At 36.6% G+C, this 18,965-nt stretch overlaps 1 protein-coding gene across 28 annotated transcripts in view; it reads left to right on the top strand.

Annotated features, from left to right (window-relative positions):
• CCDC73 (coiled-coil domain containing 73) overlaps positions 1-18,965 on the top strand; it is a 154,014-nt gene that overhangs the window by 113,759 nt on the left and 21,290 nt on the right. For 17 of the 28 annotated variants that reach the window (XM_044929282.1, XM_025266272.2, XM_044929291.1 and 14 more), the window contains 4 exons: positions 966-1,094; positions 2,030-2,089; positions 3,540-3,623; positions 14,259-14,369. In XM_044929282.1, coding sequence (XP_044785217.1) covers positions 966-1,094; positions 2,030-2,089; positions 3,540-3,623; positions 14,259-14,369 — 384 coding nt within the window. The remainder of the gene's footprint in view (positions 1-965; positions 1,095-2,029; positions 2,090-3,539; positions 3,624-14,258; positions 14,370-18,965) is intronic. The other 11 variants (XM_044929287.1, XM_044929298.1, XM_044929299.1 and 8 more) reach the window with 4 other exon arrangements.

Consider the following 18,965-nt stretch of genomic DNA (forward strand, 5'->3'; position numbering starts at 1 on the left):
GTGTTGATTTCCTTTAGGATTGACTGATTTGATCTCCTTGCTGTCCAAGGGACTCTTCTCCAGCACCACAATTCAGAAGCATTAATTCTTCAGCACTCAGCCTTCTTTATGGTCCAACTCTCACATCCATACATGACTACTGGAAAAAACCATTGTTTTGACTATATGGACCTTTGTCGGCAAAGTAATGTCTCTGCTTTTTGATACACTGTGTAGGTTTGTCAAAGCTTTCCTTCCAAGGAGCAAGTGTCTTAAATTCCTCCATTTTACCCATGACATACTAGTTCTGGTCATATTATATTAGTTCTGTTTCCTTGAAAAATACCATGCTCTTTCATGTTTCTGTACTTTTCTGAACGTTTTTGCCTGGAATATCTACTTATTTTTTGTCCTCTTCAAAAATTTACCTTTACAGACTCAGTTTAAATACCACTGTCCTGTGTAATGCCTTCTTCATGCCTTTGACCAAACTGTTTCATCCTTTAAACTTCTGTACTTTCCTAAACTTTTCCTAATAAAACACTCATCACATTATAATTCTTAAATAAATTTTTCTTATTAGCTGCTAATAACTTGGAAATTGATAATCTTTCATATAATCTTTTATCTTAAAGGATTTTTGTTGAATAAGTCATCTGGGAAAACACCCTACTTCTGGTTGATTAGTTCATTTAGTTAGTGTATTCTTTTTAAGAACAAAGATCATGCATTCTAGCTTTTTGTCATTGTGTTTGCCTATTCTGTAACCACAGACAGCATTTCCACGTTGGCTAATTATCTTGCAAGGAAAGTAGGGAAAATAGACCTTAATGGGTCAGTCGTAGTCACTCAGTTGTGTCCAACTCTTCGCAACCCCATGGACTGTAATAGAATAGATTTAAAATGAACTTTAAACTGTCAGAAAAGTGCCTTGCTTTAATGAAATATCTATACTGAATTCTTTGTTTGATGTTTTTTATGTTAAGGAACTTAAAACAGTAACCTCAGACTTGATAAAGACCAAAGTCACATGTCAACAACAGAAGATGGGAGCAGAAAACAATTTAACAATTAAAGAACAAAAATTTCAAGAACTTGAAGAAAGACTCAAAATGGTATTTATTTAAATATATCCTTGTTTATAAAATTAAAATTTTTGTAAAATTTATGAAATTATATAAACAATTGAATAAGAGGAGTATAATACAAAATTTTCCCTTCTTTGTAGAGTTAATATACATAGTAAAGAAAGATTTCATGAATTTTTGAAAAATTGCTAGATACCTTTTGGCATTATCTATCTATAACCACTTTATTTTCACTTTACTTTGGTGTCCAGTAATCAGGGCTTTCCTTGTGGCTCAGCTGGTAAAGAATCCGCCTGCACCAGCCTGCAATTCAGAAGACCTGGGTTCAATCCCTGGGTTGGGAAGGTCCCCTCGGGAAGGGAAAGGCTACCCACTCCAGTATTCTGGCCGGAGAATTCCATGGACTGGATAGTCCATGAGGTCACAAAGAGTCAGACACGACTGAGCGACTTGCACTTTACAATTCCTTTTAGAGGTAATACTCCCTGGTAGCTCAGGCAGTAGAGTCTGCCTGCAGTGCGAGAGACCCAGGTTTAATCCCTGGGTCAAGAAGATCCCCTGGAGAAGGAAATGGCAACCCACTCCAGTATTCTTGCCTGGAAAATCCCTTGGATGGAGGAGCCTGGAGGGGTACAGTCCATGGGGTCGCAAAGAGTTGGACATGACTGAGTGACTTCACTTTCACTTTCAGATAATCATCTGGCATAATGATATCTTCAGGAAAGCTTTTTGAGATGAGAAATTTTGTTGTCTTCAACATTAACACTTATAAGTTTGCACCAGCCTGTATTGAATCTCTAACACCGTCTTCACTTCACTAGAATCATTAATTCAACAGTAGACAAACATTGGTACTCTGGAGTAAAAATAGGTCATGATACTCCTGAATTTGTTAAGTCCTGAATTGAATGTATAATTTGCTAAATGTTGTATCTTAACTTTAAAATTATTCAAATTTTTAGGAATTGGAATTAAATAAGAAGATCAATGAAGAGATAACCTGTATTCAAGAAGAAAAACAGGCAAGCAATCATGAGATATTTTGGAAGTCAGTAAATATTCTGAAAACCAAATACAGTGTGGAAAATAAACAACAAATGGAATCATGCCTAGGTCAATTCCTAGCACTCAGTAAACACTCAGTTAGTGTATATTGAATAGATCACATATGTACCTTTTAAACGAAGTCTAGCCTGTATTCACATTAAAAAATAAATCAGGGACTTCCTTGGTGGTCCAGTGGTTAAGACTCCACACTTCTAATGCAAAGGGTGAAGGTTCAATCCCTGTTTGGGAACCTAAGATCCCACATGCTGTAAAGTACTGCCAAAAGAAATCAGAGGAGAAATGAGGAGATGGTCATCTAAGGGTACAAACTTCCAGTTGTAAAATGAGTTAGTTCTAGGTATGTAATGTGCAGCATGATGTCATATTTGAAAGTTGCTAAGAGAGTAGAGTTTTTTTTAATGAGACTCTGAAGACATATTTAAAAATACTTATTTAGTTGAGGTCTAGTTGATTTACAATGTTATATTAGTTTTAACTATGCAACAGTGATTCAAAATTTTTATAGATTATGCTGCATTTAAAGTTATTATAAAATATTGACTGTATTCCTTGTTCTGTACAATATATCCTTGTAGCTTATTTATTTTTTACAGAGAGTAGATCTTAAATGTTCTCCCACATACAAAAAAGTTGGTGATTATGTGTGGTAATAGAGATGTTAACCTTATTTTGATAATTATATCACAATACATATGTGTATCAAATCATCATATTTTATACTTTAAGCTTACACATATGTCAATTATATCTCAATAAAGCTGGAAAAAGATTACACTAAAATAATTTATAAATAAAGTATATAAATATAAATCACTGTTTTCCTTAGTTTAGACTACTGGTACTCTAGCAGATAATTATTGAAATGTATTTGTGCTTATAGCATGCTTTTATAGGACATTATACTCTCATTTGAATTTGATATTTATAATTATTCTATTCTTAGAAAAAGATATGTGAATAAAATTTCTCCTGTTTCTTTTTTTTTCTCTTCTGATTTTTCTCTGTTTGATCCTGAATGCATACCAGGCCATCCTCGCCCGTTAGCACTATGCCATTTTAGTAGCGATATGTTTACTATTTGAGGAGAAAGCCAACAATAGTTTTGTTTTGAATACTTTACATTTTTCAGTAGTGTCTCAGAATCCATGTCCCATTTCAAAAACTTTGTTAATTATTTGAGGAACTCTTAGAAATAGTACTTTGTAAGAGATCATATAATACAAATTGCATTAAATATTAATAAATGTGCAATTAGTTTATTTCAATATATTGTTTATTATGGCACTGAAATTAAACTGTAATAAGAAACTAGAAAATATATTTTAAGAATGTGAGTTTAAAAACATATGCCTACTGCCTTAAAACTTTTTCAATTAATATATCATATTTATACTTTTTTTAAAGGGTATCATCATTTCTTTCCAACAATTGCAGCAGTTACTGCAGCAACAAACTCAAGCTAATACTGAAATGGAAGAAAAATTGAAGGTGATAAAAGAAAATAATTAGGATATATATATATATATAAAAAACATATCCTGATTTTATATATATATATATATGCATATTTTATCTAATGAACTTTACCTGTTTAGTTGCTTTCATATGTCCAGCTTTATCTGAGATCATTTTTAATTTTAGGGGTAAAGTATTGACCTCCTTCATCAACTTGGTATCAGTGTCCAAAGAAGACAAAACAGAGCATTTTTTTAGCATTTAAGTCACTAGTTAAACATTCAGTTTTAACAAGTAATTGATTTAATTTTGTAACAGATTGGGTATTTTTTTTCAAGATTCAAAACTGAAAATAAAAGGTGACAAGTGACACCACATTCTAGGAGAGGAATCAGTGAGCTCTCAGAAGTGGGATGGGAGGCAGATCCCTTTTCACAAGAACATGATAGAACTGGTCCTTTACCACAGCAATCACCTCACCATCTTCTTCCCAGTATGTCTAAGAAAATGACTGGGGAGAGGAAGAAGTTATGGGAGTGTTTTGGGAATGAGGGTTCATTAAGTGATACTTTTCTCTTACATCCCTAGTTGAAAGAGATGTCTTTCCCCTCATGAATCAAAATGAAGGAGTCTACAGGAAAATCGTGTGAAAATTGGGGTACAAGAAGGGGAGACTGCCATCTTAATTTTTTAGATGGATGCTTGTGATGCTATTGAACCTAAAGGTTCACTGTGGTGTTGCCAGTAAATTGTGACAAATTCATTTTGTGGGAGAATTTGATGTATATTTCCTGAAGTTTGGAAGTTGTACCAAGAACATCTAGACTGATGCCCAGTTTCAGTCTAGAAATTTCAAGGAGTAAAGTTTTTGGAGGAATCTGTTCCAGTGGGACTTGAAGTGTGTATTATGCTTGTTCTAATGCTGTATGGCCCTAGAAGGGTCATAAGCAAGAACATGGTGGTTCCTTCGCTTCACATGAAGGAACGTAGTGGTTAGTGGAAGAGCAGAAACTGGCAAGTGATGGGATGTCCAACTCAAGAGGAGTTGGGGACATGTTCCACTGTGGTGGCCAGTGGAAGATATTTGTGCCCCTCTGAAGGGATTCTTGATAATGAAGCATGAAGCTCAACATTTCCCAAGAAAAGTATATTCACCTCCGATGAAAAGACCACCATCAGCAGAGGCCTGGACCAGCTTCATGAGAATGTAACCAGTTTAGTTGCATAAGGCTGATAGCCAGAGGAGCCTCAAGTTTCATGTTTAATATTCTGTGGTCACTTCCTTGACATTTTTATTAACTTTTATATTTAAATGTATGCTTTGTAAATTAAGTCTGATGGTAAAATGGAGCTTGCACCAGGGCTTGAAGCCCCAGCTTTGGCATTCTCCAGCCTCCCATTGCCTCCAAGGAACCATTCTTGGCTGCTGTCTCTTCTGCCCTTTGGTGCCCTGGGCCCTGCACAGCCTTATCCTCTCTGCTCCTATCTTGCTACCGCTGTATGTTGGCTGGGTCACATTGGTGGGTAGAGACCTGCGTGTTCTATTGTCTTTTACCAATCTTTGGGCTTCCCAGCTGGTGCTAGTGGTAAAGAACCTACCTGCCAATGCAGGAGACATAAGAAAGGTGGGTTTGATCCTTGGATCAGAAAGATCCCCTGGAGGAAGGCATGGCAACCAGTATTCTTGCCTGGAGAATTCCATGGACAGAGGAGCATGGCAGGCTACAGTCCATAGGGTCACAAAGAGAGGGACACAACTGAAGCAACTTAGCATGCACACCCCACACTGGCGGAGGCCTAGATGTAGCAGGGTGGGTCTGAGTTGAGTACATGTGCTCTGCAGCATCTTTTCCCCAGGTTGGCCATGCCTAGCACATGAGGTAGGTGTCTTGGCAGGAAGTGAGTCCTCAATCCAGGTAGTGAGCTGCATCCCTGCCTGGCAGTTGCAATCCTTTGGGGGTTACCCATCTGCCAGAGGGCCCATGGGATGGAGAGACTGACTTCCCCAACTTCAGACAGAACATAATACATGGGTCTTGCATCTTGCAGGAGGTAGAACTCAAAGCTAAGTTGTGTGGTGAGGCCCTTAGGCATCTGTGAGGATCTGTCTTTGGCCTCTGACTATCTTATCCCAGGGGACATTAAAGAGAAAATAAAAAGCACCTTGATAGGTGGATAGGGGTAGAGAGACAAAGAGAGATGGAAAACCATAAAGAAAAGAAAAGGTTTAGTATCAGTATCTTTAATAGCTTTTTTTTTTTTCTCTTCTTTTTTAAAATTTTGTATTTGGCCCCAGAAATTATGCTGAATCCATCCTCACTGAACGAAATCAAACTTAACCTGAACAGTGAAACACTATCTTTTCACCATTGATGTTCTATGATTAGTTATGTAAAGAGAGGTTTGCCTCGCTCATTTCTCTTGCCTGCCCACTCCCCCCAATACTGTACAAATTTCACCTGGAAGGCAGAGAGGGAAAACTTATGCCAGACCCAAATCTCTCCCTTCTTTTAACCCTTTCACCTACTCCAATAAAAGATTTTTAAAAAGTTTCATAAAGTCCAGTTATCTGCAAATATGAACAAAGCTTGTGGAGGTGATGGAATTCCAGTTGAGCTATTCCAAATCCTAAAAGATGATGCTGTGAAAGTGCTGCACTCAATATGCCAGCAAATTTGGAAAGCTCAGCAGTGGCCACAGGACTTGAAAAGGTCAGTTTTCATTCCAATCCCAAAGAAAGGCAATGCCAAAGAATGCTCAAACTACCACACAATTAAATCATATGCTAGCAAAGTAATGCTCAAAATTCTCCACGCCAGGCTTCAAAAGTACGTGAGCCACAAACTTCCAAATGGTCAAGCTGGATTTAGAAAAGGCAGAGGAACCAGAGATGAAATTGCCAACATCTGCTGGATCACTGAAAAAGGCAAGAGTTCCAGAAAAACATGTACTTTTGATTAATTGACTATGCCAAAGCCTTTGTGTGGATCACAACAAACTGTGGAAAATTTTAGAGAGATGGGAATACCAGACCTCCTGACCTGCCTCCTGAGAAATCCGTATGTACGTCAAGACACAACAGTTAGAACCAGACATGGAACAACAGACTGGTTCCAAGTTGGGAAAGGAGTACATCAAGGCTGTATATTGTCACTGTGCTTATTTAACTTATATGCAGAGTCAGTTCAGTTCAGTCGCTCCGTCGAGTCTGACTCTTTGCGACCCCCTGAATTGCAGCATGCCAGGCCTCCCTGTCCATCACCAACTCCCGGAGTTCACTCAAACTCATGTCCATCGAGTCGGTGATGCCATCTAGCCATCTCATCCTCTGTCGTCCCCTTCTTCTCCTGCCCCCAATCCCTCCCAGCATCAGAGTCTTTTCCAATGAGTCAGCTCTTTGCATGAGGTGGCCAAAGTACTGGAGTTTTAGCTTTAGCATCATTCCTTCCAAACAACACCCAGGACTGTACATCATGAGAAATGCCAGGCTGGATGAAGCACAAGCTGGAATCAAGATTGCCAGAAGAAATATCAATAACCTCAGATATGCAGATGACACCACCCTTATGGCAGAAAGCGAAGAACTAAAGAGCCTCTTGATGAAAGTGAAAGAGGAGAGTGAAAAAGTTAGCTTAAAACTCAACATTCAGAAAACTAAGATCATGGCATCTGGTCCCATCACTTCGTGGTAAATAGATGGGGAAACAGTGGAAACAGTGACAGACTTTATTTTTGGGGATCCAAAATCACTTCAGTTGGTGACTGCAGCCATGAAATTAAAAGACACTGCTCCTTGGAAGAAAAGCTATGACCAACCTAGACAACATATTATAAAGCAGAGACATTACTTTGCCAAAAAAGTCCATCTAGTCAAAGCTATGGTTTTTCCAGTAGTCATGTATGGATGTGAGAGTTGGACTACAAAGAAAGCTGAGCGCGGAAGAATTGATGCTTTTGAACTGTGGTATTGGAGAAGACTCTTGAGAGTCCCTTGGACTGCAGTGAGATGTAACCAATCCATGCTAAAGGAGATCAGTCCTGAATATTCATTGGAAGGACTGATGCTGAAGCTGAAATTCCAATACTTTGGCCACCTGATGTAAAGAACCAACTCATTGGAAAGACCCTGATTCTGGGAAAGATTGAAGGCAGGAGGAGAAAGGGATGACAGGGGATGAGATGGTTGAATGGGATCACTGACCTGATGGACATGATTTTGAGTAAGCTCCAGGAGTTGGTGATGGACAGGGAGGCCTGGCGTGCGGCAGTCCACGAGGTTGCAAAGAGTCAGACACAACTGAGAGACTGAACTGAACTGACCTCCTCTACCCATCCTATAGATGCTTAATGGGGATTATTTCCCTAAGGTGTTAAACCTTCTTCCAAGAAACATATGAAATAATTTATTCAAATTCTTGATGAAAGCAGTTACCAGGATTGTCCCCTAATCCATTTAAAGGAGATGAAACACAGATTTTTAGGATGAACAAAATGTTAGAGATTAACCAATCCAACCATTTCATTTTGTGATGAAATAGAGATCCACAAAAGTCAAGCAGTATAGTTCAAGGCCCCAAATTAGTGGCAAAACCAGAATTAAATCTTTGTCTCGATTCTACTTCAGCACTATTTCTACAACAGTACACTGTTACGATATATTTCCTAGATCTGTTGGAAATTCCAGTCTTGCTGGATCAGTTATACAAAGACCACAACTTTCAAATTGCCCTTCATCAGCTCTAAATCCAGTGTTTATGTATTGTTGAATTCTACAGGGCCTATGGTAGTCATAGATGATATATTAGGTCAGTGCAAAAGTAATTATGGTTTTGGACTCTGAATTTTAAATAATTATAACCAGACTCAAACACATCTTTATTAATCAAAATAGAAACCATTACAGTCAACACATTTTTTTACCAACAAGAGATGTTTGTTTATTCCTGTAGCATAAAAATCAGTGCTTTGGGATTCAGCAAACTCTTGGAAAGCAGCCTCTTGCTGGTTGTGGAAGCATTTTACCGTGCAAAAAATTGTAGACATGCTTGAAGAATTAGTAGTCAGTCGGTGAGAGATCAGGTGAATATGGCAGACGAGGTAAAACTTTGTAGCCTAATTGGTTCAACTTTTGAAACGGTTGTACAACATTCAACTGGGCATTGTCACAGAGAAGAGTTGGGCCCTTTCTGTTGGCCAATGCTGGCTGCAGAAATTGTCATTTTAGGTGCTTCTCATCAATTTGCTGAGTATACTTCTCAGATGTAATGGTTTCGCCAGAATTCAGAAAGCTGATTGGATCAGACCAGCAGCAGATCACCAAACAGTGACCATGACTTTTTTTTCATTCTTGTTTGGCTTTGGAAAGTGCTCTGGAGCTTCTTGGTCCAACCACTGAGCTGGTCATCACTGATTGTTGTATAATATCCACTTTTCTTTGCACATCACAATCCAAATTGAGAAATAGTTTGTTGTTGTTGTGTAGAAAAAGAGAAGAGGACACTTCAAAATGACAATGCTTCTGATTTTTGGCCAGCTCATGAGGCTCCCACTTACAAGTTTTTTCACCTTTCCAATTTGCTTGAAATGCCATGTGACCATAGAATGTCAACATTGAGTTCTTGGGCCTTCTCATGTAGTAGCTTCAGTGATCCTCTCAGTTGGTCGTTGTCAGCTTTCAGTGGCCCGCCACTATGCTCATCTTCAAGGCTCTCGTCTCCTTTGCAAAACTTCTTAAACCACCACTGCGTTGTACATTCAGTTCCTTAGCCAAATGTGTTCATGTTGTGATTGTCTCCACTGCTTTGTGACCTGTTCTGAACTCAAATTAGAAAAATGTCTCGAATTTCCTTTTTGTCTAACATCATTTCCATATTTCTGTAGACTAAAGTACATATAAAATAAACAGCAAATCATTCATTAGCAAAAAACATAAGGGAAGAAGTGCACATCAAAATGATGTATAACAAGCACATTTATTTAAGAATGGATTCCAACAGCAAATGGCAAAGTTCAACAGTGCAAAACCATACTTATTTTTGCACCAACCTAATGGTGTCTTTGAGTTAATGATGACAACTGTTTCCAGGATTTTTAGCTATAAATGGAAATATTTTAGTTAATCCAAATGCCTCTCTCTTATACTAGACCTGTTATTGCCTAAGCCTTGATAGTACATAAAGAAACTAGATTTCATGTAGTAAAATTTCAAAGTATTGGCAAGAACAAGATAGAATTGTCTGTTTTTTATTATAACAGTTAAGGGCATTAAAAAAAATAGTACCATCTATCATCACTTTCATTTTATAAAAGATAACATTTTAACACCGAAAGTATATTAAGGATGTAATATCAGATAAAGGACAGTCCTTTATAGGAAAACACATTCAATGACCTTACATTGACATTTTTTGCCATGGACTAGTGAGATTTTTGTCATGGATCACTTCTTGTTTACAGACTGGTGTTGGAGAACCACTGATATATAGTATAACAAAATATTAATGTTGAACTGTTGCTGAGGATTATGCTGCATAGATATCTTAAGTGTTTTCCTGAGGAGCATTCTAATTCCACCTGTACTAAAAGGGATCATTACTCTTCATAATGGCCTGCTGTTTTTCAGTGCTCTGCAATCATGCTGTCATCTGTCTTATTTTTTTTAAAGTACAGTTTGGAGCATAGAAGACCTAAGTTCTCATGATAGAGAATATTTTTTACTGTGATTTACCTATAGTTTAGTCCATGCTGCTATAATCATAGTGTTAGGAGGACTATTTAGTTTGCTGCTATAGTCATAGTGTTAACATAGTATTAACCAGAATAATTTACTTAGTTTTTGGTATATTAAAGCATTAACTAGTGGTTTTATTTTGATTTTCCACGATATATATTTTGTCAGAGAAGGTTTTCAAATTTGTTAATCCAGGTGCAGATAATACCAAATAATTCCCTGGTAGAATATGAATTCCATGAAAATACTAACATTTTTACTAATATAGTATAAGAGCCCCAAAAAGTTTCTGACACATAAGAGGAGCTCATTAAATCTTATTAAATTAATGGGTGATTAACAGTGAGTAAATTCAGACTCTGCAAGTTCAGATATTGCCAGGTCAGGGCTTCTGGTTAAACATATTGGATTGAACCTATACATTCCCTTCTATTTCCTTCTGAAGCTGCAATAAAATGACATAAAAACCACAAGAATGCAGAAATGGGGAGAAGATACAATAAAAATAAAGTTTTAAACCAAATGGAAAATTAGTCATTTACTCAGCAAATGAGAGAAAGTAAAAACCCAAGTTAAAGCAACAGAAATTATCAGGAATTGCAAGCATCATGTGCCTCTAAAGTAAGATGCACGACTGGTGCCAGTAGCTAGAAGGTCTGCATGGAAAGCTATTGCACATTCAGATTGTTCTCCCTAATCTGCACAGTCACTCCCTATCTTCTAATGGGCAAAAGATAGAGAACTAGTTGGAGTGTTTGAGGAGCAACTGAGACTGGAAAGATCCAGTGGTGTGCTGGAGGCAGTTTGTACCAGGGAGAGCTGGTTATTAGAGCTGTTGTCATTTTGTAAGCTGGTTTAAATAACTGGTAGCTTGAATTAACCACAGTGAGTTGTTTTTTTTAACTTTAATGAGATTGGCAAATGCTACAAATAAGGCTTTGTTGAGACCTAGTTTACTAGCACAGTACAGAGAGTATTATTTTAAAAATAGTTTGGAAAGTCTATATACTGAATTCTGAAGCCTCCAAGCAGTCTCCCCATTTGGAGGACAGTTAAGCGCCTTGTAACATCCAGGCAGCAGAATGGAAGATTCTGTGGCGACTAACCTGCAATTAAACTCTCCTGATGAAACAGTTCAGCCAGGTCAATGCACAATGAAGCCACCACTGTAGTGAAGAAACTTTGTAGTTGACAAAACTTTTAGCTGGCTATTTAATACTTCATTCTTAAATATGAACAAACAGTTAAGGATAACTGGGTATTTGAAAATCTCCAGTGTGAAAAACAGACAAAACAAATAGGGTAATGAAAAAAAAACTTGGAGAAGCTAAAAAAATATACCCAGATAAGAGAAATGTATTTGTTAATCCAAAAACAGTAATTTAGGATCTAAAAAACATTCATAGAATAAAAGATAACCCTTAAATATATTAGCATACATAAAAAGTACAATGAAAAGTTTAGAAGATAACATAAAAAAATAATCTAAGAAAGTAGAACCAAAAGACAAGAAGATGGAAAATAGGAAAGGAAGAAAATGAGGGGGTTGTTCAAGAGGTCTGGTGAGTTTCAGAGAGAACAGAGAAAGGGGAAGGAGAGCAAATGACCCAAGAGATAATGCAGGAAAGTAACCCAGAATTGAAGGATCTGAGTTTGTTTTGCTTAACTAAACCAATGCATATCATTATGAAATTTCATACTAAAAGAGAATATTATAAAACTCTCTGGGGGTGGGGGGTGGGGGCGGGCAAAATAAGTAGGTTACCTATGAAGGTCCAAAATGAGAATGGCAACATAATGGCTTCAAACTTCTCATTGGCAACCCTGGAAGGTAGAAGATAATAGAACCATGCTTTCAGAGGTTCCAAAACAGAATTGTACTGTATTTAGCCAAACAAGTTATTGGTAGAATAAACATACTTTCAGACATGCAAGGTTTCAAAAAATATGATACTTGTCTGCTTTATCAAAAAGTAATAGCTTGCTTTACCAAGACAAGGGAATAAACCAGGAGGAAATCATGGGATCTAGGAGACAGGAGACCCACTACAGAAGAAAAAAGGAAATTCTCAAAGATTGCCTGATCAGTGTAGCAGGATGAAAGAACAGTCAGTTCACATTGTAGGATAAGGATGGAATGTCTCATAAACATGGAAACAGAGAATACCAGATACAGGCACTTTCTTTTAGATGGGGGTATAGTTACAGACAGGAAATGACTGATATATCTAATGTGCTTTTTAAGAACATAATACTTTCGGTCATTTATTTTTACTAGGATACTCTGTGGTATACTCTCCCATATCTCCTCTGAATTTTTTGATTTGTCTGTCTTCTAAAATAGTGTTACTAATATAAATAGATACTGTAAATATTTGTTAGAATGTTAAAGTACTAAGCACCTATTAAATAATACCCTTGTAAATATTTAGAAACTTATTATCACAAGTTAAAGTGAAGTCGCTCAGTCATGTCCAACTCTGCGACCTGTGGACTGTAGCCCACCAAGCTCCTCCATCCATGGGATTCTCCAGGCAAGAATACTGGAGTGGGTTGCCATTTCCTTCTTCAGGGGATCTTCCCAACCCAGGGATCGAACCCAGGTCTCCCACATTGCAGGCAGGCCCTTTAACCTCTGCGCCACCAGGGAAGCCTATAAATCAAGATGAAATCGTGTTACCTATAAATCAAGATGAAATCATGACTTCTTTAAAAACATTTACATTGTCGTAAAATAGAGACAGTCGAAATAGGTATTCATTGAGTGCTCTCAAATTGCATGGTTCTTTATGAGCCAGAGGAGAATCTTTGTGTTAAAATTGTTTTATCAAATGTTTTCAAAATTTTGCATAATTATGTCATCACATACTGATATTCTGTGTAGTAATTGAGGACTTTTTAAATAGTTGAAATACTGTGAAGCCTCTAAAATGAGATCTTATATAGTGATATGGAAGTTAAGCAAGATATATTACTCATATTTTTAGAAAAGCAAATGGCAGCACAACAGAGTATGTATAGTATGATTTGAAAGATATATACTTGTATGCTTAATAGACAATTTTTGAAAGGATACACAAGAAACTACTTTACATCTGGTGGGGAGAGCTGGAAAACCAGTAGAGGAAAACTTTGCCTTTTCTTTCTGTATCCTTTGTGTGGCTTGGATGTTGACCCTGAATGTACTTAGCTTTAGTAATGATAAACAAATTAACATAGAAATTCCAGATATATTAGATGCAGCTAGAGTTTTACTCTTTGTCTTTCTACAGAAGTTTACTTGGATTATCAGCAGATACTGAAGAAACCTAATAATATTGGTGATACTGGTTTAATATCTTTTAAACCTTTGTCTTAGAAAACAGTGATAATTTTACTCTTTAAAGGTTTTTTGGGGAAGGGAAGAGGAGAGTGTGGTAGTGAATATATAATATGTTAATTTATGAAGTAATAAGTTAATTAGTGAATACTGACATTCTACTAAAAAAGTGTTAATTTGAAATTAAAAATTTTAATTGTATTTAAGAGTTTTCCAGCCAATTAATTTCTGAAATAAACAGATAGGGAAAATATATTCTGTGGTAGTTAAAAAATTTTAGTAGGGTTAGGCTGGATTATGCTACATTTCATATTTTTCAGTGCTGTACTTTATATTACTTTTTTCAGTACATTAAAACTTATGCAGTGAAACTGAATAATGGCAATGTTTTTATACCCTTTTATAGCCATTTCTTTTTCATAACCTCCCCCTATTTCCTGTTAACTAAACTATAAGCACCTTTCTGTTAATTTATGAAAATTATTGTTGAGATAGCACATTATCACTGATCTGTATGGCACTTTCAGCATGTTAGAAGCAAAGGTCCAAGCAACATAAAACACATCAAAATTCATTAATGTGGTATTGATTATTTTTTGGATAATTAATTTTATTGCAGACCCTTGAAAGAGATAATGAGCTGCAAAGGGAGAAGGTAAAAGAAAATGAAGAAAAGTTCCTTAATCTTCAAAATGAGCATGAGAAAGCACTAGAAACCTGGAAGAAGCATGTAGGTTTATTTAATAGTAAAATTTTTAAATATTTTAAGTAGTTGTAGACATTTAAAATAACAAATGCTAAGAAAATATTGCAAAAATATTATAGGAATAAAGTCAGACACATTTTCTTCTTGCACTTGTATTTCTAAAAAGTGAATGTTTTTAAAGCTAAATTTAATAAAGTTTTCTATAATGCTTTCATACATGAAAAACCACACATATACATGTGTATATTTATATGTATTTTGTATGACTTTTCATAGGTGACAAAAATTAATTTTCCTTTTCATAAAACTATTGAGTGTTTTAATAAATGGTTATAATAAGGAATTATATTGGTATTATTGTTAGCTGATCTCTTTAGCTTTCCTCAGCAGTTTCATTGAGTCATATTAAAGCCATGTTTAGAACATGTATACAGTAGTTGGATTCTCTAGTATTAACATTTTATCAAGAGAATTGTTATGTTATTAACATGATTATTTGCTTAAGGCACAACTCTTTTATTTTACAGTAAATTTTAATTTCAGTGAAGTAGATAATAAAATGTGTAAAGTAATATAAAGTTGTGAAATATAAGGTTCACTTTAAAGACGGGTGAACCCAAAATCAGTTGTTCTATTTATTATCTATTTTTATTGCCTTCAATTCTTTTAAAAGAACTAAAAAAAAAAAATGGAAGGTAACTATAAGTTTATGAAGCTATATTTTGGGAAAGTAAGATATTTTAAAGTATTATACTAGTTATACTATAAAATTCTAACACTGTATTAATATAGTTTGTAATAATATATATCTGTGTACTATTCTGTGGTTGAGTTTGTTTGATATAAATTGTTATAAAAGTAATTCTTGATTTTTTGATCCATTTGCAGCTAACATGTTCTCTTAATTTGTATTTTGGAGAGATCAGATTTTCACTGATGAATTTGATAAGTTTTACCAAATTCTCAAAAAGTATTTTGTAATTCATTAGATCAGAATACTATAAAATGCTTAATGATCCCCATATAGGTAAAGTTCATCATTAAGCAACAAACATAGTAATTTTCATTTTAGCTTCAGCTAATCTACCTTGCATCCTAACACTTCTGTCTCATTTCTAATGTTTAAGTATACTAACGCATATATATGGAATTTAGAAAGATGGTAACAATAACCCTGTGTACGAGACAGCAAAAGAGACACTGATGTATATAGAACAGTCTTATGGACTCCGTGAGAGAGGGAGAGGGTGCGAAGATTTGGGAGAATGGCATTGAAACATGTAAAATAATCATGTATGAAACGAGTTGCCAGTCCAGGTTCGATGCAGGATACTGGATGCTTGGGGCTGGTGCACTGGGTCGACCCAGAGGGATGGAATGGGGAGGGGGGAGGGAGGAGGGAGGAGGGTTCAGGATGGGGAACCTGTGGCGGATTCATTTTGATATTTGGCAAAACTAATACAATTATGTAAAGTTTAAAAATAAAATAAAAAAAAAATAATAAATAAATAAAAGACCATGGAAATAGTACTGTCAGGGTAAGGAAAACTATGACGTAAAAAGAGACTATAAACTTGAATATGCCAATCATGCCCCCCAAACTTAGTTGAGATAAGAAAAGTAAACGTGTATTTTTCCTAGTGATATTTCAACTTATGTTCCTCCCCTGGGTCGGGGCAGAGGGTGTGGGGAGGGCAGGAGTCAATTGAATTAAGAGAAATAAGCATTCAGCTTTCTTGGTGAGACCTGTTTATAATTTGGATGAAATTGGTTTTGTCTTAGGATTTTTAGCATCTGCATTCATTTCATTTCATGCTTCAATACTAAACAGAACATAGTTAAATTTTTTAAAAGCTGCTTTGGTTCTATAGGAGTTTTCTTGAGTGGGAGGTCAGATCTACTCTTTAATTGTATTTCTGTCTCTCTGTAAGCATTTCACCACTCTTGAGTGAAGGGTAATTGTAGTATTGCTGCTGAGGTCAGATCAAGATAGGTTTTTTAAAAAACTAAAAGATAGTTACAAATATAAGATGAAATCATATATACTGCTGTTTTTTAAATAGTGAAAGAATATTGTACAAAGTAAACAGTGAATATTACTAGACAATATATTTTAAAATTCATAGAAATGTCATAAAGAATGTGGTATGTGTACCTGCTTTTATTTGGCCAGTTATATAGCCAATAGATATTTATAGGTAAGACAGTAATAAATGGAGATGTTCAGAAATTATTTAGAGAAAGGGGGTGTCACAAAAGAAATTCAATTCACAACATTTGTTGAGCATCTATTATGTGTTAGGCACTATACTAGGTGCTGGATTTTCAGAGGTGCCTAAAATACAAAGATTATTAAAGAGCTCACACTCTCAAAAGACAGGTAATTATTAACTACAATAGTATGGAGTGTTTTTAGTAGTATTAGTATTAACAAATTACTATGAAAGCACAAAATAAATCGTATTGTTTAACTAGGTTGTAGAAAGTTTTAGAGAAAAGATGACCCTAGAATTTGGACTTGAAAGATGAATAGGGTTTCACCAGACAGAAGGTGCCTGCTTCCTATACTTCTCACTCCACTCTGTTGGCATTCCATTTAAGAAAGGGGATAATGATGGAGGCATGAGATTGCTTTCTCAAGGATGAATGGTCTGATCTAGAATGTGACATTGCAAATGAGATTGAAATCATCTTCGGAAGAGTTCTTTTCTAAGTAAATTTTATTTATAAGTAATGGGAAGCCATTGAGATTTTTAAAGCAGAAAAGTGACTTAGATCTGCAGTTTAGAAAAATAACTCTTGCAGTAGTATGGAGAATGGCATTATGGGAAGAGATCAATAAGAAGAATATTCTAACCATGAGCCCATGAGGATGTGAATTAGGGCAACAGTAATGAGGATTGCAGTCCATGGGGTTGCACAGAGTCGGACACAACTGGGCGACTGAACAACAACAACAACAGTGAATACAGAGAAAAGAGATGCAAGAAGGACTGGAGGTAGAATTAGCAGGATTAATCACATTTTATATATAATGGATTTTAAAAGGGAAAGGAGTCAACTCTGATTCTGAGATTAGTATAATCATTTATACAGATTAGCAGAATAATACCACTAAATGACATAAGGAATGTGAAAGAAGCAGCAGATTTGGTGGATGAAAATGAGTTTAGTTTGGAAATTGCTTAACTTACGGTGACTGCAGGACATCTGACTTGAAATTTATATCATGTATTTGGAAACATGAATCTAATCTTAGGCAAGAGGTTGGGAGATGAGATAGAGATTTAAGACTTATTAGCATAGAGATGGAGAAGGCAATGGCACCCCACTCCAGTACTCTTGCTTAGAAAATCCCATGGACGGAGGAGCCTGTTAGGCTGCAATCCATGGGGTCGCTAAAAGTCAGACACGACTGAGCGACTTCCCTTTCACTTTTCACTTTCATGCATTGGAGAAGGAAATGGCAACCCACTCCAGTGTTCTTGCCTGGAGAATCCCAGGGACAGGGGAGCCTGGTGGGCTGCCGTCTATGGGGTCACAGAGAGTCAGACACGACTGAAGTGACTTAGCATAGCATAGCATAGCATAGAGATGAAATTTGAAGGTATAATAAGATCATCTATGGAAGGAGTGGAAGACTTGAAGAGAGGGCTAAAGAAGAAAGAGCTTTGGGGAATGCCAGAATTTTGTTAGTGGTTAGTGTGGGAGAGGGAGCCTGACAAGAACAGTGAGAAAGGTAGGAGGATGAAGAGGGAGTGGTACCATGAAATGAAGAAAAGGGGCTGTTTGAAAATAAGTAGTCTGCACAGTTGTGCTACAATGCTGTTAAATGGTATGAAACTTGGAACAAGTCCTTTTGCTAATTTGCAGGTGATAATAGAAAAAAAAGTTCGTAGAACATGAGGGCAGAAGTCTGGGTATTAAGGAGTGAAATTAAAGAAGGAAAGTGATGTCGCTCAGTTGTATCTGACTCTTTGTTACCACATGGACTGTAGCCCACCAGGCTCTTCCATCCATAGGATTTTCTAGGCAAGAGTACTGGAGTGTGTTGCCATTTCCTTCTCCAGGGGATCTTCCTGACCCAGGGATGGAACCCAGGTCTCTCACATTGTGGGCAGACACTTCACCATCTGAGCCACCAGGGAATCCCTTAAGGAGTGAAGAGAGGTTAGAATTTGAAAGTACCAAGAGTGAACTTTAAGAAGTGAGAGAGAGAGTAATTGAGTCAAGAAGAAAAAAGTTATAGTCATTACAAGAGTGTATTTGTGGCCTGAAAACATGCTGGTATGGTGGGGAAAGTTGAGAATATCTAGGAGAGAAGAGGGAGAAGGCAATGGCAACCCACTCCAGTACTCTTGCCTGGAAAATCCCATGGACAGAGGAGCTTGGTAGGCTGCAGTCCATGGGGTTGCTACGAGCCAGACATGACTGAGCGACTTCACTTTCACTTTTCACTTTCATGCATTGGAGAAGGAAATGGCAACCCACTCCAGTGTTCTTGCCTGGAGAATCCCAGGGACAGAGGAGCCTGGTGGGCTGCCGTCTATGGGGTCGCACAGAGTCGGACACGACTAAAGCGACTTAGCAGCAGCAGCAGCAGGAGAGAAGAGATCTTTG

The sequence above is a fragment of the Bubalus bubalis genome, chromosome 16 (assembly GCF_019923935.1).
Source record: "Bubalus bubalis isolate 160015118507 breed Murrah chromosome 16, NDDB_SH_1, whole genome shotgun sequence".
Classification (NCBI taxonomy): Eukaryota; Metazoa; Chordata; class Mammalia; order Artiodactyla; family Bovidae; genus Bubalus; species Bubalus bubalis.